The sequence below is a fragment of the Coregonus lavaretus genome, assembly GCF_964263955.1.
Source record: "Coregonus lavaretus genome assembly, chromosome: 27".
Taxonomy (NCBI): Eukaryota; Metazoa; Chordata; class Actinopteri; order Salmoniformes; family Salmonidae; genus Coregonus; species Coregonus lavaretus.
In genome coordinates, this window is record NC_140014.1 from 28,740,588 (window position 1) to 28,762,355 (window position 21,768).

The 21,768-nt window shown below is 40.7% G+C and overlaps 1 protein-coding gene across 2 annotated transcripts in view; it reads left to right on the forward strand.

Annotated features, from left to right (window-relative positions):
* The first annotated feature begins 4,141 nt into the window (after positions 1-4,141).
* LOC311103068 (sprouty-related, EVH1 domain-containing protein 1-like) overlaps positions 4,142-21,768 on the forward strand; it is a 67,556-nt gene continuing 49,929 nt past the window's right edge. The window contains exons 1-2 of one of the 2 annotated variants that reach the window (XM_084144595.1): positions 4,708-4,795; positions 6,224-6,313. In XM_084144595.1, the coding sequence (XP_084000721.1) occupies positions 6,297-6,313 (17 nt within the window). In that variant the 5' untranslated portion in view covers positions 4,708-4,795; positions 6,224-6,296. Of the gene's footprint in view, positions 4,796-6,223; positions 6,314-21,768 lie in introns of both variants that reach the window. The other variant, XM_084144594.1, reaches the window with a different exon arrangement.

The following is a 21,768-nucleotide window of genomic DNA, read 5'->3' on the forward strand; positions in this document are numbered from 1 at the left end:
CACACAAGACTAAGATCACCATGCGCATTGCCAAGTGTAGGCTGGAGTGGTGTAAAGCTCACTGCCATTGGACTCTGGAGCAGTGGAAACATGTTTTCTGGAGTGATGAATCATGCTTCACGATCTGGCAGTCCGACGGATTAATCTGGGTTTGGCGGAAGCTAGGAGAACGCTATCTGCCCGACTGCATAGTGGCAACTGTAAAGTTTGGTGGAGGAGGAATAATGGTCTGGGGCTGTTTTTCATGGTTTGGGCTAGGCCCCTTAGTTCCAGTGAAGGGAAATCTTAACGCTACAGCATACGATGATATTCTAGACGATTCTGTGCTTCCAACTTTGTGGCAACAGCTTGGGGAAGGCCCTTTCCTGTTTCAGCATGACAATGCCCCCGTGCACAAAGCGAGGTCCATACAGAAATGGTTTGTCGAGATCGATGTGGAAGAACTTGACTGGTCTGCACAGAGCCCTGACCTCAACCCCATCTAACACCTTTGGGATGAATTGGAACGCTGACTGCGAGCCAGGCCTAATCGCCCAACATCAGTGTTCGACCTCACTAATGCTCTTGTGGCTGAATGGAAGCAAGTCCCCGCAGCAATGTTCCAACATCTAGTGGAAAGCCTTCCCAGAGGAGTGGAGGCTGTTATAGCAGCAAAGCGGGGACCAACTCCATATTAACGCCCATGATTTTAGAATGAGATGTTCGACGAGCAGGTGTCCACATACTTTCGTTCATGTATTGTACATTCTTGTGGTCACAAGAAACACTGTCTAAGCATGACACTGTTGACACACTTTACCCATCCATTTAGCCAGATCCTCTAACTGGCACATTCCCTGGATAAGCACACTCCCCTTAGGGGCTCAACAACAGGTCGTCCACAGTCACGTCGCTACTAATATACCTAAAAGGTACCTCAATATTACCATGCAGTGTTGTCTTTGTTTACTCTAAACCAGTTTTAGTCACGTTCGGTTAAAAAAGTCCCACAGGCAGTCCCACATAGGTCTACATACATAGGCAGTAGTCAAACATGCCTGAAGGCCCTAACACTTCCTCTCCTTGGAGCAGCTCCACCTTTTCCGCCGGCCACACAGCAATTAGCATGCCTGGCAGCCACAGGCTTCCGAGGCCGGGCCCGCACTAATCATAGGTATGAATTGTTGTGTTCAGCTGGCAGCCCTTTAAACATCACCTCTTGTTTAAAGCCCCACCTCTCTGTTGAGTTGGGCACAGGCCCAGCCCTTAGACTAGGCTAGTACATTGTCTGGTTAGATGGCAAACTGAAGGGGAGATCTCCAGATTTAAGAATGGGCTGAGGAGAACGGAGTTGCTCCGCCACAGGTATGCTATTGGGAAACAGGAATCAACAACATCAACAGGAACCAACAACATCAACAGGAACATAAAGGGAACCCAAACCGGTGCGGCTTAAATCAAATAAACAAGAGAGGGAGGGACACAATGTAGATAAAAACGCAGAGGATCCTTAGATTAGTGTCTTTAGGAGTTGTTGTTTATCATACTTTCTACAGGCTCCAGGAGGTCTCCACAGACTGAATGTCTGATGTACACACACATCCAGTTCTCTCCATAATGTTCATACAAAGAGTGGCCTTCACTTCCCTTCACTTGTGACCGGAGGTTGTCTGTCTACTCTAGATCACTCTGCTGCTTACACTAGTGATCACCTGAGTTTGAGGTCGTCACCTGATTGTGGTCATGCATGAGAGCTAGAAACTGGTGCTGCTTTGAATAGAACACATTTTAGTTTGGACATTTCACCTTGAGCAGGTTCATCTTCCTTCAGTAGCCACGTTGTGTCCCTAGGCTGTGTGTTTCAATGTGTGTCTTGCTCTGCACAATCCTGACTTTCATAACTCACTTTCCTTGAAATGTTTTCAATGTTGGTGTGCATTCTTGCAGTATGTGAGTGAGTTACTTAATCTACTGCATCTATGATATGTGTTTATAAAATGCTATGAGTCGTTGCTTCCTTAAAACTTGAGTAGGTAACCCTGGTCTAGATCTAATCTTCAGGTATTGAGGTCACCATTGAAAATCTTATTGATTCATTATGTTATATTCCCCTATGTGAAGGAAGTAGTGCAATGAGGCTTCTCTCTTTGAGCTAAACATCCTGTTGCCCTTGTGCTCTGTACACTGTGTTGTGTGTGAACAACACAGGAAATGCACTAGGCCATCCATATTTGTGAGATGAGAAAACAAACAGACTTCCTGAACTCTGAATAGCACTCCAAAGTATAGAGGCAATGATCGTGAGAAAATTCAAAGATGGTCATTGTTTTTCTGCTCAAATGAAACAAGGGACACTTTATTTGGGCTTGTGGACCTAAGCCTAAACATGAGGACACTTGATTCTATTAAAGAACGGAGGGGTGAAAAGTGTACTACTGTAACCTACTTTTCAAAATGAGTTCATTTTATGAACCCATTGCCACAAATGTCTGTTTGGTGACATCAACATGCTTATAAGACTGCAAATAACATGGCCATCAAGACTGCACCATACTGATTTTTTTAAATAAGAAAAATAAAGAACTTCCAAGAATATCAGCAGCAAAAATGTATTTTTTTGTCTTAATTTAAGGTTTATGTTAGGCATAAGGTTAGCAGGGTGGCTAAATTTAGGGTTTCCAATCAGATTTTAAGAAGAGAAATTGAAGAAATAGGTGGGGTTTAGCCAAAAGTTTGACTTTGTGGCTGTGGTAACTAGTGGCTGTTTGTGCCACAGCCTTATATAGCAGCCGTATAAAACAAGCTGTATTGGAGCCAGTGAAATACAAAGAAACTTCTCACACAACATACTGTCACTATGACAACCGGGCAGAATCATTTAACCAGATTCCTCGCTATTCCAGACAGCTCAGAAATCCAATAGCATTAAAGTCTTATATAACCACCCCATTGGTTTCTCATGGCATATGACACATCTTCCACGAGTGAATAAGATGAATGCATATCATATGAATTTGGGGTTAAGTTGTCAATTGGTATTGCTTTTGTTTTCTGGCTGTCTTTATCTCACAAAATGAAAATGTCCAATGGTTGTTTGCAGAATGCCAATGTAATATCACTATATACTACATTCATACTATCTTTTGGAGAAACATGTAGTTAGAACAATACAATAATCATAATAAAGTTAAAGATCTGTGGGTAGTGTTTTTCAAAGGCCTACACTTGCTGGTTAATGTAATTTTATAAAATAATCTATTTTCTAAAGCTATGTGTGTGAAAGGCTAAAATAACTGTCTTCAAATGTCATTTCGATCAGAATAATGTTTATATTGCTGTCTATTATAATCGCCTTTTACATCCAAGACGACATATTTATTTTATTTTAAACGGATATTCTGGTCCGAAGCAAATATATTGAAGATTACTCATTTACCTGGCCCGATCAAGAAGTCACTACAGAGACAATATCATTTTATGGATTCTTTGTAGCACTTCCCATCATCGTCAACATGAAACAATCATTTTCTGGAATTCAAATAAATTACATTAATCATCATTCACATATCTGGCCTCAGACCTAAATGTGAGATCAAGCCTACAGCCAATGAATGAGAAAACGATTGAGGAATACAGCTGTAGCCGTCGTTCTCTGTTCTTTGAAATCATGAAGTGGAATCTGATGTAATTCCACGTGCTGCCCCATGTATTCGGCTCATATGTCTATACAATCTCCTCCATTTTATAGCACTAGTCTTCCAGTATGAAAGCGGTTGTTTTCTGTGATGCTAAAGGCGCGAAATGCAACCCACACCAACATAATCTACACATGATAGCCTATTGGTGGTGGTATCACACGCACAATCCTTCCTACAGATTATTTTATATTTTGCGTGCTATCACACAGACGCTTCCTTTTTCTGTATCACTGCGTGATTGAAGGGAAACTTCTGTTGGGAAGTGCAGGGACTACTTTAGGTCAATTTTGGATATAAATAATCCGAATATATGCCTAATGACACAGGCATATTTTATCATATTTTACTCACATGTGGTTCGGGTAGATGTAAACAATAGTATTGATAGTTGAGATTCCTTTGACATATCATATGTTTTTTTTGCAGCCACGCGGAAGGATTTCATTGTAGAACTGGGGGTGGACGCTTCCGCCCAGTTTTCCGATGTTCATTGCCCGAGTTGAAAATGGAGTTCGATTAAAGCAGATGTCCAACAACTTCTTCGGGAAAATGTAACTCACTGTCTTTACCTTTTGTATTTCAATTTCATAATTGAAATTCTTTTGTACCTTTTTCCAGTTGTGGAGGCTATAATTCAACGTACACTGACACATTGACGGACCAACCAGCGCTTTTCAAGTGTTGTCCTGGACCTGAAGTTGGAGAGGGGAATGCTCGATAGTTAGCCACTAATAACGTGCCAAATGTCTGGTTTATTGTGTACACTTTTTATCATCTGAACGCATTGGATTTCGTGTTGCCGAAGAGGATGACGAAGATGTGCATTTTGTTGTGGTTGGATTTTACTTCCAGGGAAGATAAAATTAATAATCGGTTGTCATTCCTCCTCGCAATTGAGTTACACAATTAGCTAGGCTACTTGGTTTTCCGAAGAGAGCTCATTTATGCATGCACCATTGTAAGACCATTAACTTTTATCCAATATCTAGGGGTTTTATGTGAAGGAAAATGTTGATATTTGCGGTTTATTTCCCCGCCGTCACTGCGTCCTCGATGCTATTGCCAGGATTTGGATCCCCGTGAGAAAAAATGAGCGAAGATTCGACAAATCCAAAGGAGTGAGTACATTTTTATCCCACATTCTAGAATGCGATGATGTCCTGCCTTCATGTATCTAATCTTCACTGCAATGATTTGCATGATTCTAAATGACTGTTCCACTATGATAATTGGTTCTGCAAATACCATTTTGTGAACTTTCATATTTAAATGAGAACTATTGAAGCAATAAATACACATCCATTTATTTTGTTTGGTTTATTTTCCATGGTCACAACAACAATGTGTTTTGGGACTTGATGCAATAGAAATAGAGCCCTCGTATTATATTATGGCAACGAGAGGTGCTAAATGTAATTTTGACGACTAACATTAGCCTCATAATTAATGCAATATATATGATAGTTGTTTCATCAAGACTGTCTTTGAAGAAGACCTTATGATTGGACTGCAATTGGATAATATCTATTGATAGTTCAGATTGGATGTGTGACTAAATCGTGTATTTTTTTTTACAATCACTGTGGCTAGATTTGTTTGTTTATGCATAGGATTTAAGAAGACAAATTATATGCTTACTGTACCTTCAGATTCAGTATTATACGATCGTGTTTTCTTGACATTTGATAACAGGTTACTCTGTTAGTTCATGTAGAGGAGTTATCATAAAATGGTAAGGAATAAGTATCGATGTGGTTTAAAAAAGATATATTCCCTCAATATTATAATTTTTTCAATGGAAATGTGGCTGTAAACTGGTTGCTGCAAAAGTAGAAGACGCCATATTTTTTCACAATCGCACTCATTTGCATATCACAATCTCCATTCATAAAAAAATCTTAAAATAGACGTATTGCGTTCCGAATGCGGAAAGCAACATTTATGTGATTGTGAATTGAAATAAGGTCCTTTGTATACATCTCGCTTAATTCTCGCTGTAAATCCGTATTGTTTTAATGGGCTGATCCCTTGCGTTGCTTGTTGACAGTAAGTGAAAAATATCTGCTCGGGAGGTGCTGTGGTCACGTGACCGCTTCCATTCATAAAGAGTACCTGGGTGCCCATTCACAGTACGCTGTGCAGTACAGTGTCTCGCAACGCACTGGCGATCACACAAAGATTATATCTGCATTTAGGATGAGCTTAATCCGGATGTAGACATGATAGACATCCATTCATTAGGAAACAAATAAATCATGCAAGGATGGTTTGCTCTTTTCGCAGTCTTCCGATGCTCTCAAAACTGGCTTCCATATTTCTTATTCTAGACGGTTGAAATCTGTTCCTAAACTGACATTTTCATCGTTTTTGTGTCCGAAAGACGCCCATGTTCTCCATCCATCTGCCTCGCACACATCAGGTGGATTGATTTAATGTGGGACACTTTGTCCTTGAACTAGGAAATGTAGGCATATTGTTGTTTCATATTCAATATATTACATAAGCAAGGACTATGATGTATGGTGCTGTGCGTTTGTTCTTCCTAGTGACTGCAGCAGCACAACACATAAGATGGCCAACATATGATCCAATGTATCTGGCAATTGAAGATCAAGGAAGATGGTGGGAAAAGAACAGTAAGCCCCGCCTGATCCATTTTTATATTTATGCTGTCTGGAATTTACCCTCAGTCTAGCAGCTGTTGTACATAACATACGCTTCTGATGACAAAGAACACACAAACGCACAAAGAAGCAAGATTTTTTTAATGCCACTGGATGCCATTTTGACATATTTCAGCTACACTAATGTATCAAATGTTCAGGTCTATCAGGTTTTGTACTTGCGAAGCATATATGACAGAGCCATTTCCATGCGTATCTTACTATTTCTTCTCACAACAGCATTAAAGTTAACCATGTCAATGAGTAGCCAAAGACAGTCATTAAACCACACACTTATTGCTGTGAGCCGTATCTGTATGAATACAATGGGATGCTCAATAGGTTACATTGTCGTCTTGTTGTTTTTTTTTCTCTGTTAGCATCACGGGTCAAATGAGATGTATATGCTTTTATTTTGCATAGTAATATATAACACATTACAGCTTGTTGCTTCCTCAAATGATCACAAAGCTGTGTGATGAATAAAATGTGGTTGAATGTGTGTGCTACTCACCCACACGCGCGAAGACGCACACGTACAGGTTATTAAAAGCTTTTTTGCTGAGAATGTGAAATACATACCACCATGTTAAATATCCAGTCTACATGTTACACTGAAAAGAGGAATGACTAGGCCTAACATGGCCTATTCTCACTCTCCCTTTCTGTGTGTGTGTGTGGGGTCGAAGAAGGTAGCGTAGTCCTTCAGATAAGCAAAAATAATCACACAGAGAAAGTAGAAGAACCAGGTGGTGTCTGTCTTGGACTATAGGAGACATAACAGCATTCATCCCTATCCTTATGAGGGAGCTTAAAGTAGTCTTTCATTCCGTTCTTCTGCCATCCCAGGATTTATAATATTACCAGCATAGCACACAAGGGGGTGCTAAAAATGCAAAAAAAATTGCCCAAAATGCTAACAAAATAGCACAAGTAATAGCAAAATCACACCTGCTGTTAGCTAAATGCCAATGAGCGAAACCAAACAAAGTAATTGCAAAGAATGGTAAATCCAGCTCATAGTTATACAAGCATAGCTAGTAGCTACCGAATGTCATTTTTGGTGAGTGTGGACATTTTTACAAGCGAAAGTGAATGAGAAATTGTGCAAATTAACAAAGTTGTGATGCATGCTTTTCTGAAGGAAGAGCAGCATGTGTATACGGAGCAGAGGGGAGAAGAACGGAGAAAAAAAATGCTAGTACGAAGCACAGGGAAAGAATGTCATATATATTTAGGGGTTAGCCTAATGGTTTTGGATTGTTGTTCTGTCTTCTGTTTAGCCTAGTTTGGCAGTCAGGTGATTCCTCTCTGACTCCTCTTCTTCCTATCTGGGTGATGGATTTGACAGCTCAGCTTTTGTCTGTCAATGCGGAGTGTCATGATCTTATCATCTGGGGGCCTGTTCTGCCCTTCGCTCCATTCCTCTGACGGGCTTCCCGAAACACATTGCACCCAAACAACCACTGATTGAATGTGAGTATCGTGCCTTGATGACAGACCATAGCTTCTTCAGCTGTTCGGCTAGTCGTTTATGGTGGTGGTAATTGCTCAGGTAATGTCCTGTGGAACTCTGTGAAATAATGTTTAGGAGGCTACCTTTTGTTCATCTCTTTAGGCTAGTGTTTTGGGTGATGCAGTATAGTGGGGGGAATTAATAGCCTACATTATTTTTTTTTTGTCATTTAGCAGACACTCATCCAGAGCAACTTACAGGAGCAATTAGAGTTAAGTGCCTTGCTCAAGGGCACATCAACAGATTTTTCACCTAGTCGGCTCGGGGATTAGAACCAGCGACCTTTCGGTTACTGGCACAACGCTCTTAACCACTAAGCTACCTGCCGCTAACACCACTGGTGCTTTTCCATCGAGACTTACCCCCACACCAGTGGGCAGCCAGTGTTTTAGGGCGGCAGGTAGCCTAGCGGTTAGAGCATTGGGCCAGTAACCGAAAGGTCGCTGGTTCTGGAAACAAAAGTCTGAGCCTTGGGTATAACATCAGGGTAAATCCTCAGTGGAAATGCACCACACCTGTAGTTCTGAAGCCTTCGTGTAGCCTAGGCCTCACACTCCTCCTAGGCCTGAGTTTCAAATACCCATTGGTGTGATGTAGGCTTGGGTGGTATCCAGATTTTCATACCGCTCTTCTGCCATCCCGGGATTTATGGTATTACTGGCATAGCACACAAGGGGGTGCTAAAAAAAGTCAATTGAGCCTCTACGAAAAAGTATGAAAATGTATGCATTCACTACTGTAAGTCGCTCTGATAAGAGCATCTGTTAAATTACAAAAATGTAAATAAATAAAAAAATGGTTACCAAAATTAGCACAAGTAATAGCGAAATCACACAGATGCGGTTAGCAAAATGCTAACTTGCGAAAACGAACAAACTAATTGCAAAGGAAGGCAAATCCAGCTCATAAAGTTATAGAAGCATAGATAGTAGCAACCGAATGTCATTTTCGGTGAGTGTGGACATTTACAAGAGAAAGTGAACAAGATAAATTGTGCAAATGAACAAAGTTGTGATGCATGCTTTTCTGAAGGAAGAGCAGCATGTGTACACGGAGCAGAGGGGAGACGAACGGAGGAGGATAAAAAAGTTAGTAGGAAGCAGAGGCAGCTGTACAGAACTTTGACTTCTCAAACATGGCAGAAAGCCGTTATCAGATATCTGATGGCAAACATTTAGTAGTGAATTGCATACAAGTGTAACTTCATCACCTCATGTGCACGGCACAACAGACTCTCCGATGTGTATATATTGAATGTATATAGAACGCTTTCTCCCGTTGTGCTCGTTACAACGAACACGTGACTGGCTCAACTGTTCTGGGGAACTAGGGTAAGCTTCATAGTGTAAAATAATGTGACTGGTGAAAGGAAGAACGCAATCTGCTTTATCTCTCAGCGTATTGCACAAATTGACTGAAGGTATTAACTTCAAAAGTAGCTACAAATATTCACATTTATTGAAAAACTTCAAATAAATAGTTTTGACGGTATTGAAAAACCATCCCGTGGCATTTTCCAAATACCCCGGTATACGGTATGGTCCTCAGAGTTGTCTGTAGTTTTGCTTCTGTATTCTTTTTGGGAACTAGCCTTTTAGAATATTTCTGGCCACTGCTCTGTATTGATTGAATTGGAACTTGTTATCTGTGCAACAAAATGTACAAAAATATGTTTTGGCTAACAACCTGACTTTGGATTGAGTCAGAGCTCATTGTTATTTTCTAACTATATCAGCTGGCTGGCTTAATAGGTTGTCAAACGATCACTGATTCTAGCTCCCACTGATCTCAAGATATATTTTACCAAATGTCAGAACATTCTGTCTGTTTTTCCTGCCGCAACATCATAATTTCTCCTTCGTTTTTTACAGATTCTTAACATATGATAATTAGCTATGGAGGATAGGCTTGGGCGGTATACCATATATACCGTATACCGGGGTATTTGGAAATGGCCACACGATGGTTTATCAATACCGTTAACTATTTATTTTGTTTAGTTAAATACATTTTAATATTTGTAGCTACTTTTCAAGCAAATACCTGCAGTCAACTGGTGCAATATGTTAGGAGATAAAGAAGATCGCATTCTTTTGACCTGTCCAAAACATTTTCATTATGAAGCTTACTGGTAGTCCCCAGTCACTCACTCTTGTGCAGCATGAGCCAGGTGATCTAGTTACAGTATGGAATTCACAACTAAGTGTTTGCCAGCTAGATATCTTAACTATTAAAGGGACACTTTGGGATTTTGGCAATGAGGCCCTTTATCTACTTCCCCAGAGTTCGATGAACTCGTGGATACCATTTTCTATGTCTCTGTGTCCAGTATGAAGGAAGTTAGAGGTAGTTTCATGAGCCAATGCTAACTATATTTACATTTAAGCGTTACCCATAGGCTTCCAGTCATTGCGCCATCTACTAGCATGCTAAGGATCCCTTTGAATTAACTGTCTAAAATGTGCTAAATGCTCTGCAGTTGTTGATTTGGTTTGCTAATTTGGTAGCTAGTTAGCTAAGTGGTTAGCTTCTTCCTAAATCAATCTTTGTTTGGTAACAGCAGAGAATCCCCTCTTGGATCAAGAGCCTTGCTGTCTTAATATTTGTTTAATGCTTGCTGCAAACTGTGAGTAGCTTTTTTTAGTTACTTGTATAACTTTATGAGCTGGGATGTCGGTCCTGCAAATAGTTTAGGTCAGAGACTGTATAAAATGTTTGTAATGCACTCATTAGCATTTAGTTAGCATTCTCTATGGGATTTTACATGTACTTGTTAGCATTGCTAACTTTCAGTGGGGTTTGAAAATAGCGCCCCTTGTGTTCAATGCCGGTATTACTGAATATCCTGGGATGGCACAAGGTCTGTTACCGCCCAAGCCTAATGGAGGATGAGCAGTTGTATAATCTGTGAAATTACCCCGTGTACAGGCTATTTATAGTCTGCTTGTTCTGTTAGAGGGTGTTGTATTGTTTGCATGACAATAATCCTCTATAAACCTATCTGGCGAATGGGATGGTTTGTTACTGACTGTGTTACTGTGCAACTGAACAGGCCCTGTACAGTATGAATGTAGTCTGTTCTGGCTGTTCTCTTCCCATGGCCAGAGTTACGATTCGGTATATTTTAAACCCGAGCAACTTCCCTCTTATAATTCTCATTTCCTCTTAAAAGTATTTTAGGAGCGAACTTAAACTTGTAAATGTCATCAGTGTATTTGGAGCGTAAAAAAATAAAAAATCCTTTAAAAAAACACAGTACCTATTTAGTTGATTGTCATAACAATCAAGACAAAATTATAGATAACACGTATGCAATGCACATATTACCTTTGAAAATGCTTCTTACTAGGCTATGCTGTGTCCTATTAGACCAGGCAAAAAAAATCCTCCCCATTTCTTTATTTTGTCACCAGATGGATCGTCACAACGTCTTTTTTTCTAGGAGCTCCACTCTCTGATGTGCCTTTGCCATATCTCAGAAGTTCTTTGAGCAGTAAAACGTCTGAATTGTAGATATTGTTTTCAGTTGTGCTGCTGCATGCTGAAGTATGAAGGCTTTGCTGGGAGCTGCTGCAGCTGGGGTAAGACGGTTCTTTCCTGTGAGACCACTGACATAAAAGGGCACATATGTCAATCCTAAACCTTGTCTTTTGATTGAGTTTCCAAACTCTTTGAAAACAGGAAGGAGTTGGGGCCTGTGTGTGTATTCGCATGTGTACATGCTTGTCTAGTGTGTGTTTGTCTATAACAAATAAGTAGGTATAGGCTTGAAGCAAACACAACTTCATTTTATAGAAGGAATCTTTTATGAACCAAACACCAGGTATGAAGCCTATTAAAGGGAAATGGATGCTCATCTGCTGAGTCATCTTATTAGCAGATTTTTATCAGGCCCGCGGCCATTTTTAGGAATTGAACCGGACTTTTTATGAGAAGCCACTTCTCCAAATGTGTAGCCTACACCTGTGAACTGTTTATCACAAGGTCTTTCTAGCTAGAACACTTTTCAACGCAGTTTCTCTTTACAGCGTGATAAATTGTAATGGGCAGTACAGTAGAAGGTTTCTTTACAACTCACCACAATGTGATTATTATTTTAAAAAATGAACAGTATGCTGTGGTTGTGATGCTTTAACAACAGTATGGATTACAGGGATAGTTTACAACATACTAATGCTCCATTTCTGTGATTTTTACAACCATGGTGGATGGATGATGGCTTCTTTACAGCATGGTGGATTCCTTGTAATGAGGGTTTGCTTCTTCTCAGCCTTGTCCTAGTACCCGTTCCTAGCAGTCCCCAGTCTTGAGTCTGAGTTTCTGCAGTAACTATTACAATTAGAAGCAAGGTGTCCAAAGAATACTTTCACATCAAAGCCGCCCTGGAGACGCCGTAGCAGTCCAAATTTGCGGTTCCTCTTTCTGTAATGGCGAGTGCAAGGTTTTAGTTTTCCAAATGCTTGCGGTTTGAATTAAGATAATCTCAATATGTGGTGCTTTGATGTTTGAGAATAGTTTTGGGGCTTTTGATACACATATGGGATTCTTTTGATTTATTACAGTACACCGGTGCTGTGGTACCCACAACATTGTCGTTGGGTTTACAGGCTGAAACGTGTAATGAGAGGTTGGTTAGCTTTGGTGTGAGGCAGAAAATCATTGTTACAAAAACGTTGCTGGAGTAGCTTGGTATGGCGCTTCAGGGCCCGTTCAGATTTACTAGACTTGTTACTAGCACCGGTCTCTAAAATCACATATTTCATTTTTTGGTGTTCACATTAGCTACACTTACTGTGGCTTCAGCGACACTATGTTCTCTCTGCCCACCTCTAGTACTGTAAATCTCACAGAATGCTCTATGAGCAGCTTCTCATCTTAACATTTAGGCCTACAATACTTCAATAATACAACATGATACACCAATTCACAAGCATGTGCAGACAATTTAAGAGGGTTTATTTTCCCATTTGCAAACTCAAATTACAGGATTCAGACAATAACACGGAAGTCTGTTACGACGCCAAACTGCAGTCAGGTCAAGACCCTGGTGAGGACGAGAAGCATGCCGATCTGCTTCCCTGAGACTGGTCTTGACAGTTTGTGCAGAAATTCTTCGATTGTGCAAACCCTCAGTTTCATCAGCTGTCTGGGTGGTTGGTCTCAGACGATCCCGCAGGTGAAAAAGCCGGATGTGGAGGTCCTGGGTTGTGAGGCCGGTTGGACGTACTGCCAAATTCTCTAAAACAACGTTGGATGTGTCTTATCGTAGAGAAATGAACATTAAATTCTCTGGCAACAGCTCTGGTGGACATTCCTGCAGTCAGCATGCCAATTGCACCCTCCCTCAACTTGCGACATCTGTGGCATTGTGCTGTGTGACAAAATTTCACATTTTAGAGTGGCCTTTTATTGTCCCCAGCACAAGGTGCACCTGTGTAATGATCATGCTGTTTAATCAGCTTCTTGATATGCCACACCTGTCGGGTGGATGGATTATCTTGGCAAATGAGAAATGCTCACTAACAGGGATGTAAACAAATGTGTGCATCAAATTTGAGAGGCTTTTTGTGCGTATGGACAATCTCTGCAATCTTTTATTTCAGCTCATGAAACATGGGACCAACACTTTACATGTTGCATTTATATTTTTGTTCAGTTAGATTATATTACAATTTAAGATAATTACCTCAACAAACCAGGCTTCGTTTTATCCTATAATGCAAATCATTACAATCATTACATGGGATACAGTGCATTCGGAAAGTATTCAGACCCCTTGACATTTTCCACATTTTGTTAGGTTCTTTTTTTTAAACTGATTTAAATTGTATTTTTTCCTCATCAATCTACACACAATACCCGGTAATGACAAAGCAAAACAGGTTTTTAGATTTTTTTGCAATTTATGAAAACAAAATAAGGAAATATCACATTTACATAAGTATTCAGACCCTTTACGCAGTACTTTGTTGAAGCACCTTTGGCAGGGATTACAGCCTTGAGTCTTCACAGGTATGAGGCTACAAGCTTGGCACACCTGTATTTGGGGAGTTTCTCCCATTCTTCTCTGCAGATCCTCTCAAGCTCTGTCAGGTTGGATGCGGAGCATCGCTGCACAGCTATTTTCAGGTCTCTCCAGAGATGTTAGATCGGGTTCAAGTCTGGGCTCTGGCTGGGCCATTCAAGGACATTCAGAGACTTGACCGAAGCCACTCCTGTGTTGTCTTGGCTGTGTGCTTAGGGTTATTGTCCTGTTGGAAGGTGAACCTTCGCCACAGTCTGAGGTCCTGAGCGCTCTGGAGCAGGCTTTCATCAAGGATCTCTCTGTACTTTGCTCCGTTCATCTTTCCCCGATCCTGACTAGTCTCCCAGTCCCTGCCGCTGAAGAACATCCCCACAGCATAATGCTGCCACCACCATGCTTCACCATAGGGATTGTGCCAGGTTTCCTCCAGATGTGACACTTGTCATTCAGGCCAAAGAGTTGAATATTGGTTCCATCAGACCAGAAAATCTTGTTTCTCATGGTTCGAGAGTCCTTTAGGTGCCTTTTGGTAAACTCCAAGCGGGCTGTCGTGCCTTTTACTGAGGAGAGGCTTCCGTCTGGCCACTCTACCATAAAGGCCTGATTGGTGGAGTGCTGCAGAGATGGTTGTCCTTCTGGAAGGTTCTCCTATCTCCACAGAGGAACTCTGGAGCTCTGTCAGAGTGACCATCGGGTTCTTTTGTCTACCCTTCCCCAGATATGTGCCTCGACACAATCCTGTCTTGGAGCGCTACAGATAATTCCTTCGAACTCATGGCTTGGTTTTTGCTCTGACATGCACTGTCAAGTGTGGGAACTTATATAGACAGGTCTGTGCCTTTCCAAATCATGTCCAATCAATTAAATTTACTACAGGTGGACTCCAATCAAGTTGTAGAAACATCTCAAGGATGATCAATAGAAACCGGATCCACCTGAGCTCAATTTCGAGTCTCATTGCAAAAGGTCTCAATACTTATGTAAATAAGGAATGTTTTACATTTATTTTTTCATAAATTTGCAAAAATGTAAAAATAAACTATTTTCGCTTCGTCATTATGCGGTATATAGGATTTTTTTTATTTTATCCATTTTAGAATAAGGCTGTAACGTAACAAAATGTGGAAAAAGTCAAGGTGTCTGAATACTTTCCGAATGCGCTGTATACAGTGCCTTCAGAAAGTATTCATACCCCTTGACTTGTTCCATGTTGTGTTACAGCCTGAATTCAAAATGGGTTAAATTGATTTTTTTCTCACCCATCTACACACTACCCCATAATGACAAAGTGAAAACATGTATTTTTTTATTACATTTTGCTAATTTATTGTAAATAAACTGTAACTAGGCCACTCGGGAACATTCAATGTCATCTTGGTAAGCAACTCCAGTGTATATTTGGCCTTGTGTTTTAGGTTATTGTCCTGCTGAAAGGTGAAGGTCTCCCAGTGTCTGTTGTAAAGCAGACTGAACCAGCTTTTTCTCTAGGATTTTGCCTGTGCTTATTCAGTTTATTTTATCCTTTAAAAAAACTCCCTAGTCCTTGCCGATGACGAGCATACCCATAACATGATGCAGCCACCACCATGCTTGGAAATATGAAGAGTGGTTCCCAGTGATGTGTTGGATTTGCCCCAAACAGAATGCTTTGTATTCAGGACATAACGTTTTTTTTCTTTGTCACGTTATTTGCAGTTTTACTTAAGTGCCTTATTGCAAACAGGATGCATGTTTTGGAATATTTTTTATTCTGTACAGGCTTCCTTCTTTTCACTTTGTCATTTAGGTTAGTATTGTGGAGTAACTACAATGTTGTTGATCCATCCTCAGTTTTCTCCTATCACAGTCATTAAACTCGCTAACTGTTTTAAAGTCACTATTGGCCTCATGGTGAAATCCCTGAGCGGTTTCCTTCCTCTTTGGCAACTGAGTTAGGAGGGATGCCTGTATCTTTGTAGTGGCTGGGTGTGTTGATACACCATCCAAAGTGCAATTAATTACTTCACCATGCTCAAAGGGATATTACATTTCTGCTTTATTTTTTATTATTTATAAGGTGCCCTTCTTTGCGATGCATCTGAAAACCTCCCTGGTCTTTGGTTGAATCTCTTTGAAGTTCACTGCTCGATTGAGGGACCTTAAAATTATCTGTATGTTTGAGGTACAGAGATGAGGTAGTCATTCTAATATCATGTCAAACACTTATTGCACGCAGTCCATGCATCTTATTATGAGATATGTTAAGCACATTTTTACTCCTGAACTTATTTAGGCATGCCATAACAAAGGGGTTGAATGCTTATTGAGCTTTTCATTTGTAATTAATTTGTAAGCATTTCTATAAACATAATTCCACTTTGACATTATGGGTTATTGTGTGTATGCCAGTGACACAAAATCAATTTTAAATTCAGGCTGTAACACAACAAATGTGGAAAATGGGGGTGGAGGGGTGTGAATACTTTCTGAAGACACTGTAGCTAAGTAACAACTCCATTCGTAAAATGTATATAGTATGTGTAAGCTGGAGGTAGAAGCCTAAGTGTTGTTGCCCATTAGTTTACTCCAATTAGGGGAGGGATGATAGGGTTAGAGGAATATAATAAAGGAAAATATATTATTTCTAACAATATACACTACCAGTCAAAAGTTTGGACACACCTACTCATTCCAGGATCTTTCTTTATTTTTACTATTTTCTACATTGTAGAATAATAGTGAAGACATCAAAACTATGAAATAACACATATGGAACCATGTAGTAACCAATTTTTATTTTACACAAATCAAAATATATTTGAGATTCTTCAAAGTAGCCACCCTTTGCCTTGATGACAGCTTTGCACACTCTTGGTATTCTCTCAACCAGATTCATGAGGTAGTCACCTGGAATGCATTTCAATTAACAGGTGTGCCTTGTTAAAAGTTAATTTGTGGAATGTATTTCCTTCTTAATGTTTTGAGCCAATCAGTTGTGTTGTGACAATGTAGGGGTGGTATACAGAAGATAGCCATATTTGGTAAAAGACCAAGTCCATATTATGGCAAGAACAGCTCAAATAAGCAAAGAGAAACAACAGTCCATCATTACTTTAAGACATGAAGGTTAGTCAATGTGGAAAATTTCAATAACTTTTAAAGTTTCTTCAAGTGCAGTCACTATGATGAAACTGGCTCTCACGAGGACTGCCACATGAAAGGAAGACCCAGAGTTACCTCTGCTGCAGAGGATGTTCATTAGATTTAACTGCACCTCAGATTGCAGCCCAAATAAATGCTTCACAGAGTTCAAGTAACAGACACATCTCAACATCAACTGTTCAGAGGAGACTGCGTGAATCAGGCCTTCATGGTCGAATTGCTGCAAAGAAACCTCTACTAAAGGACACCAATATGAAGAAGAGGCTTGCTTGGGCCAAGAAACACGAGCAATGTACATTAGACCGGTGGAAATCTGTCCTTTTGGTCTGATGAGTCCAAATGTGAGATTTTTGGTTCCAACCACCGTGTCTTTGTGAGACGCAGAGTACGTGAACGGATGATCTCCGCATGTGTGGTTCCCACCGTGAAGCATGGAGGAGAAGGTGTGATGGTGTGGGGGTGCTTTGCTGGTAACACTGTTGGTGATTTATTCAGAATTCAAGGCACACTTAACCAGCATGGCTACCACAGCATTCTGCAGCGACACACAGTCCCACTAAGCCCAAACCAGATGGGATGATCATTTTGTTTTTCAACAGGACAATGACCCAAAACACACCTCCAGGCTGTGTAAGGGCTATTTGACCAAGAAGGAGAGTGATGGAGTGCTGCATCAGATGACCTGGCCTCCACAATCACCCGACCTCAACCCAATTGAGATGGTTTGGGATGAGTTGGACCGCAGAGTGAAGGAAAAGCAGCCAACAAGTGCTCAGCATATGTGAAAATTCCTTCAAGACTGTTGGAAAAGCATTCATGGTGACTACCTCATGAAGCTGGTTGAGAGAATGCAAAGCTGTCATCAAGGCAAAGGGTGGCTACTTTGAAGAATCTCAAATAGAAAATATATTTAGATTTACTAAAAAACAATTGGGTTACTACATGATTCCATATGTGTTATTTCGTAGTTTTGATGTCTTCACTATTATTCTACAGTGTAGAAAATAGTAAAAAATAAAGAAACCCTTGAATGAGTATGTGTGTCCAAACTTTTGACTAGTACTGTATATTCTACACATATTTACAAAAAAATATGAGGGATTGGAAATGATGCAGACATTGACGGGTACTAAGCTAACATATGGAATTGTTTTACGAAGGTCATACCAAGGATCATTTAGTTATTTGATTTTGAATTTTAAGACCCCTTGAAGTATAAAAAAATATATATAAAACAATTATTTGATGAAGCATTTCGCTATACCTGCAATAACATTTGCTGAATATGTGTATGCGACCAATACATTTTGATTTACTGCTATTAGCCCATAAAAACATATTGAATAACAGATTCACCTACATGGAACAACAGAGTCCTCCCAAAAAAATCTAAAGAAAGTTTGCTGTCCTTTATCTGAGAGATATAAGAGATCAGGAAACTATTTTTTTGAAATGTATTTAACACCTTAGTTTAGTGCCAAAAATATCTCCATATATACTTCCATACATTTTTACTGGTACCAGGGGACCTTCAGATGAGTCTTGTGAGGGTGTCCTATAGCAAACCAACCAACATGTACATGTTTGTGAGAGTCTCGCCATATTAGTGTGTAGCCCAAACTGTTCTGACACTACAGACAGAAGTTGGCAGATCGGCTGTCCCAAGACTCTTGTGGGGGTCGTAGAGCAAAACGGATAACACCATCGTGTTCATGAGTCTCTTCTTTCCATAGAGTAATAGTTTGTTGGCCGTTTGGACGCTACAAACAATTTAGTGAGAAGACCAATTTTGGGGATGTCTCATGGTTTGCCACACTGCTCTAGCTCTGCCACCTTTCACCACAGATGTGGAAGTGCGACATCACCGGATGTTGTGGATTGAGACGCAGGCAATGCAAAAAAACGGATCTTTAGCTTAAACTGACTGATATGGATGGGGATTGTTTTATTATGCTAATTATTTTTCCAGGGGCCGTGGAATTCCACTTTAAGGGGTTAAGATTTTTACTGTACGAGGTTTGGGCTCAACGAGACAATTCGCTTTTACACAGTCCTGCTTGGAGGGGGGCAGCTCTCTGGGAAGGGTCATGCGCTAACTCTGGAGGTAGCGTTCAAGACGTGAGAAATGTGCTGCTCTAACTGTTTTTCTGTGATTAGAGCTATAAAAGGTTGTCCTTCAACCAGTCTCTCGTTCCTTGTTACACTTCTATATAGGCTAGGATATGTAGCCTATTTATAGCCAACTTGATGGGTAGATTTGCTCTTGTGCGGAAGGCACGTTGCATTTCAGGATAGCTAGGCTCATTGCTAACTACCCTAATACTTGCTCTACATAGATGGGAGTAGGCCTATTTGATATTAACACTACATAGAACCCTTTAGAAGGTCCTGTGTGGCTGTTGGTAGAGCATGGCACTTGCAACGCCAGAGTTGTGGGTTCGATTCCCATGGGGAACCAGTATGAAACTGTATGCACTTACTAATACTGTAAGTGACTCTGGATAAGAGCGTCTGCTAAATGACTAAAATGTAAAATGTAATCGTGGGGTTCTGTCATTTGTCCAGCTTTCAAAGGGTTGTGCTGGTGTTTTGTTTTGGGTCTGCATGCCTGTTGTTTATTTGTAAAACATTAAAACAGTAGCCTATGTTCTTTTGGAAACGTAAAGATGTGTGTGTTAGCATATATTTGTCCTTGATGCAGTTGCTCAGTTTGCATGGAAGAAGATATCCAGACGTTTCAGCCACAAAAAAGAATGAGTCACTGCTAGTAAAAAAACAAAAACATTTCTGTCCTCTGCTAGCGTTTCCTTTCCCACTCTGCGGAAGGATAATCTATAGAATCCCATTGGGATAAGTAGCTTGTTTATTTTCGGAAAGATTTTTATTCTAAGTCTTAAACCCAAAGTGGACTGCTGAAGCTTGACGGCCTTCCTCCGGTTTAGGTACAGGGGGGGGTGTCTCTCCCCTTTTCTAATGCTAATGAAAGAGGAACGGTTTTCCAGCTTTTAGCTTGCAGAGTGTGTCTCTCCTGTAGCATGCTCCATTGCCTGGACATTGTGAGAGCACAAAACTCCAGGCCTGGGATCCAATAACGTGAAATTTCAGCAGAGAAGCAGCCATTGTGTAGAGAGGCAGCCGGGGAGGGGGATGGATAGGGGTGGGAGGATAGGGAGGACGGGTGGGAAGGAAGGGAGGGCGATCACCCAGGGCTAAGGCCACATCGTCCCTCTCCTCCTCCTACTCTCGCCCTCTCCTGTCTTACTTTCAGGCCTCCTTCCCCTCCTCCTCTCCCCTCGGGCTGGGAAGCCCGGGGGCTGAGGCAGAGCATGATGGCATGCTGGAGCTCTGTGAGCCACGGGCCAGGGCCACAGACAAACGGCCACTTTGTCAGGCCAGGAAATGGTTGTCCCAGGATCCCCCTTCTCCACCACACACTGAAGCAGCAAGACCCTCTGGGCGCAGGCCTGGCCAGCACGTGCTCTCAAGTACAGCCCTAGCCTACAGCCCTTTATGTTGCTGTTCCTGCTGTGTGTTTGCTGTGTGTTTGGATGGCTTGTACTGTGGTGGTGTGTGTAATGTATAGCCTAGTTTGGGGAAGTTGAGCTGGTTTAGCGGTAGTTCTGGGCTGTGGGAGTCCGGGAGGAAAAAACAATTGCAGAACAAGCTCTATTTTGGTGACCTCTGGTACATTCTAATGCCGTAATTCCATCCAAAATACACAGCTAAATAATTGATTACTTTACCTCCCATATTTACAGTTTTACTGCAAGGTATGAATTGCCACAATTATGTTTGTTTTTCAAATTATATATTTGGGTGAACTATCCCTTTATCAGTTTGGCCTGTCAATCAAGGATGTTTGTGAGTCACGTGGTAGGGTTTCAGACCTGTCAGTCAACCACAGTGGGTGGGACTTTGAGGGAAGGCACTAGATTAGTATTCTAGTCAGAAAAACGAGTCTAGTCTACCATTTCAATTTAATTTATTGTGACAAACTAAAACTAATCTACGCTTTATATTTTGTTAATTTTGTTAACCTAAGGAAAAAGGTTGTGTTCTGTAAAGTAAACATGGATTCAATATAGAAATACGGGAAAACATTTTATTTTTTTTATGTTCAGGGGGAGGACCCCCAGACCCCCCGCCAGATTGTGCACCTCCACTTTTATACATGAATAGACTTAAAAGTTTGTTTTGAAGAATGAAGCAGGTGTTAAACATGGGCTTTGCCACACAGAAGCAGTTGACTACTCCATTGTTGACACTAATCAAATCAGTAGGCCTATATCAATATCTTTAACAATAACATAAGTACCTTCGGTAAGTATTCAGACCCCTTGACTTTTTCCACATTTTGTTAGGTTACAGCCTTATTCTAAAATTGATTAAATTGTTTTTTCCCCTCATCAATCTACACACAATACTCCATAATGGCAAAGCAAAAACAGGTTTTTAGACATTTTTGCTAATTTATTAAAAATAAAAAACATAAATAACATTTACATAAGTATTCAGGCCCTTTTCTCAGTACTTTGTTGAAGTATCTTTGGCAGCAATTACAGCCTTGAGTCTTCTTGGGTATGACGCTACAAGCTTGGAACGCCTGTATTTGGGGAGTTTCTACTATTCTTCTCTGCAGATCCTCTCAAGCTCTGTCAGGTTGGATGGGGAGCGTTGCTGTACAGCTAATTTCAGGTCTCGCCAGAGATGTTCGATCGGGTTAAAGTCCGGGCTCTGGCTGGGCCA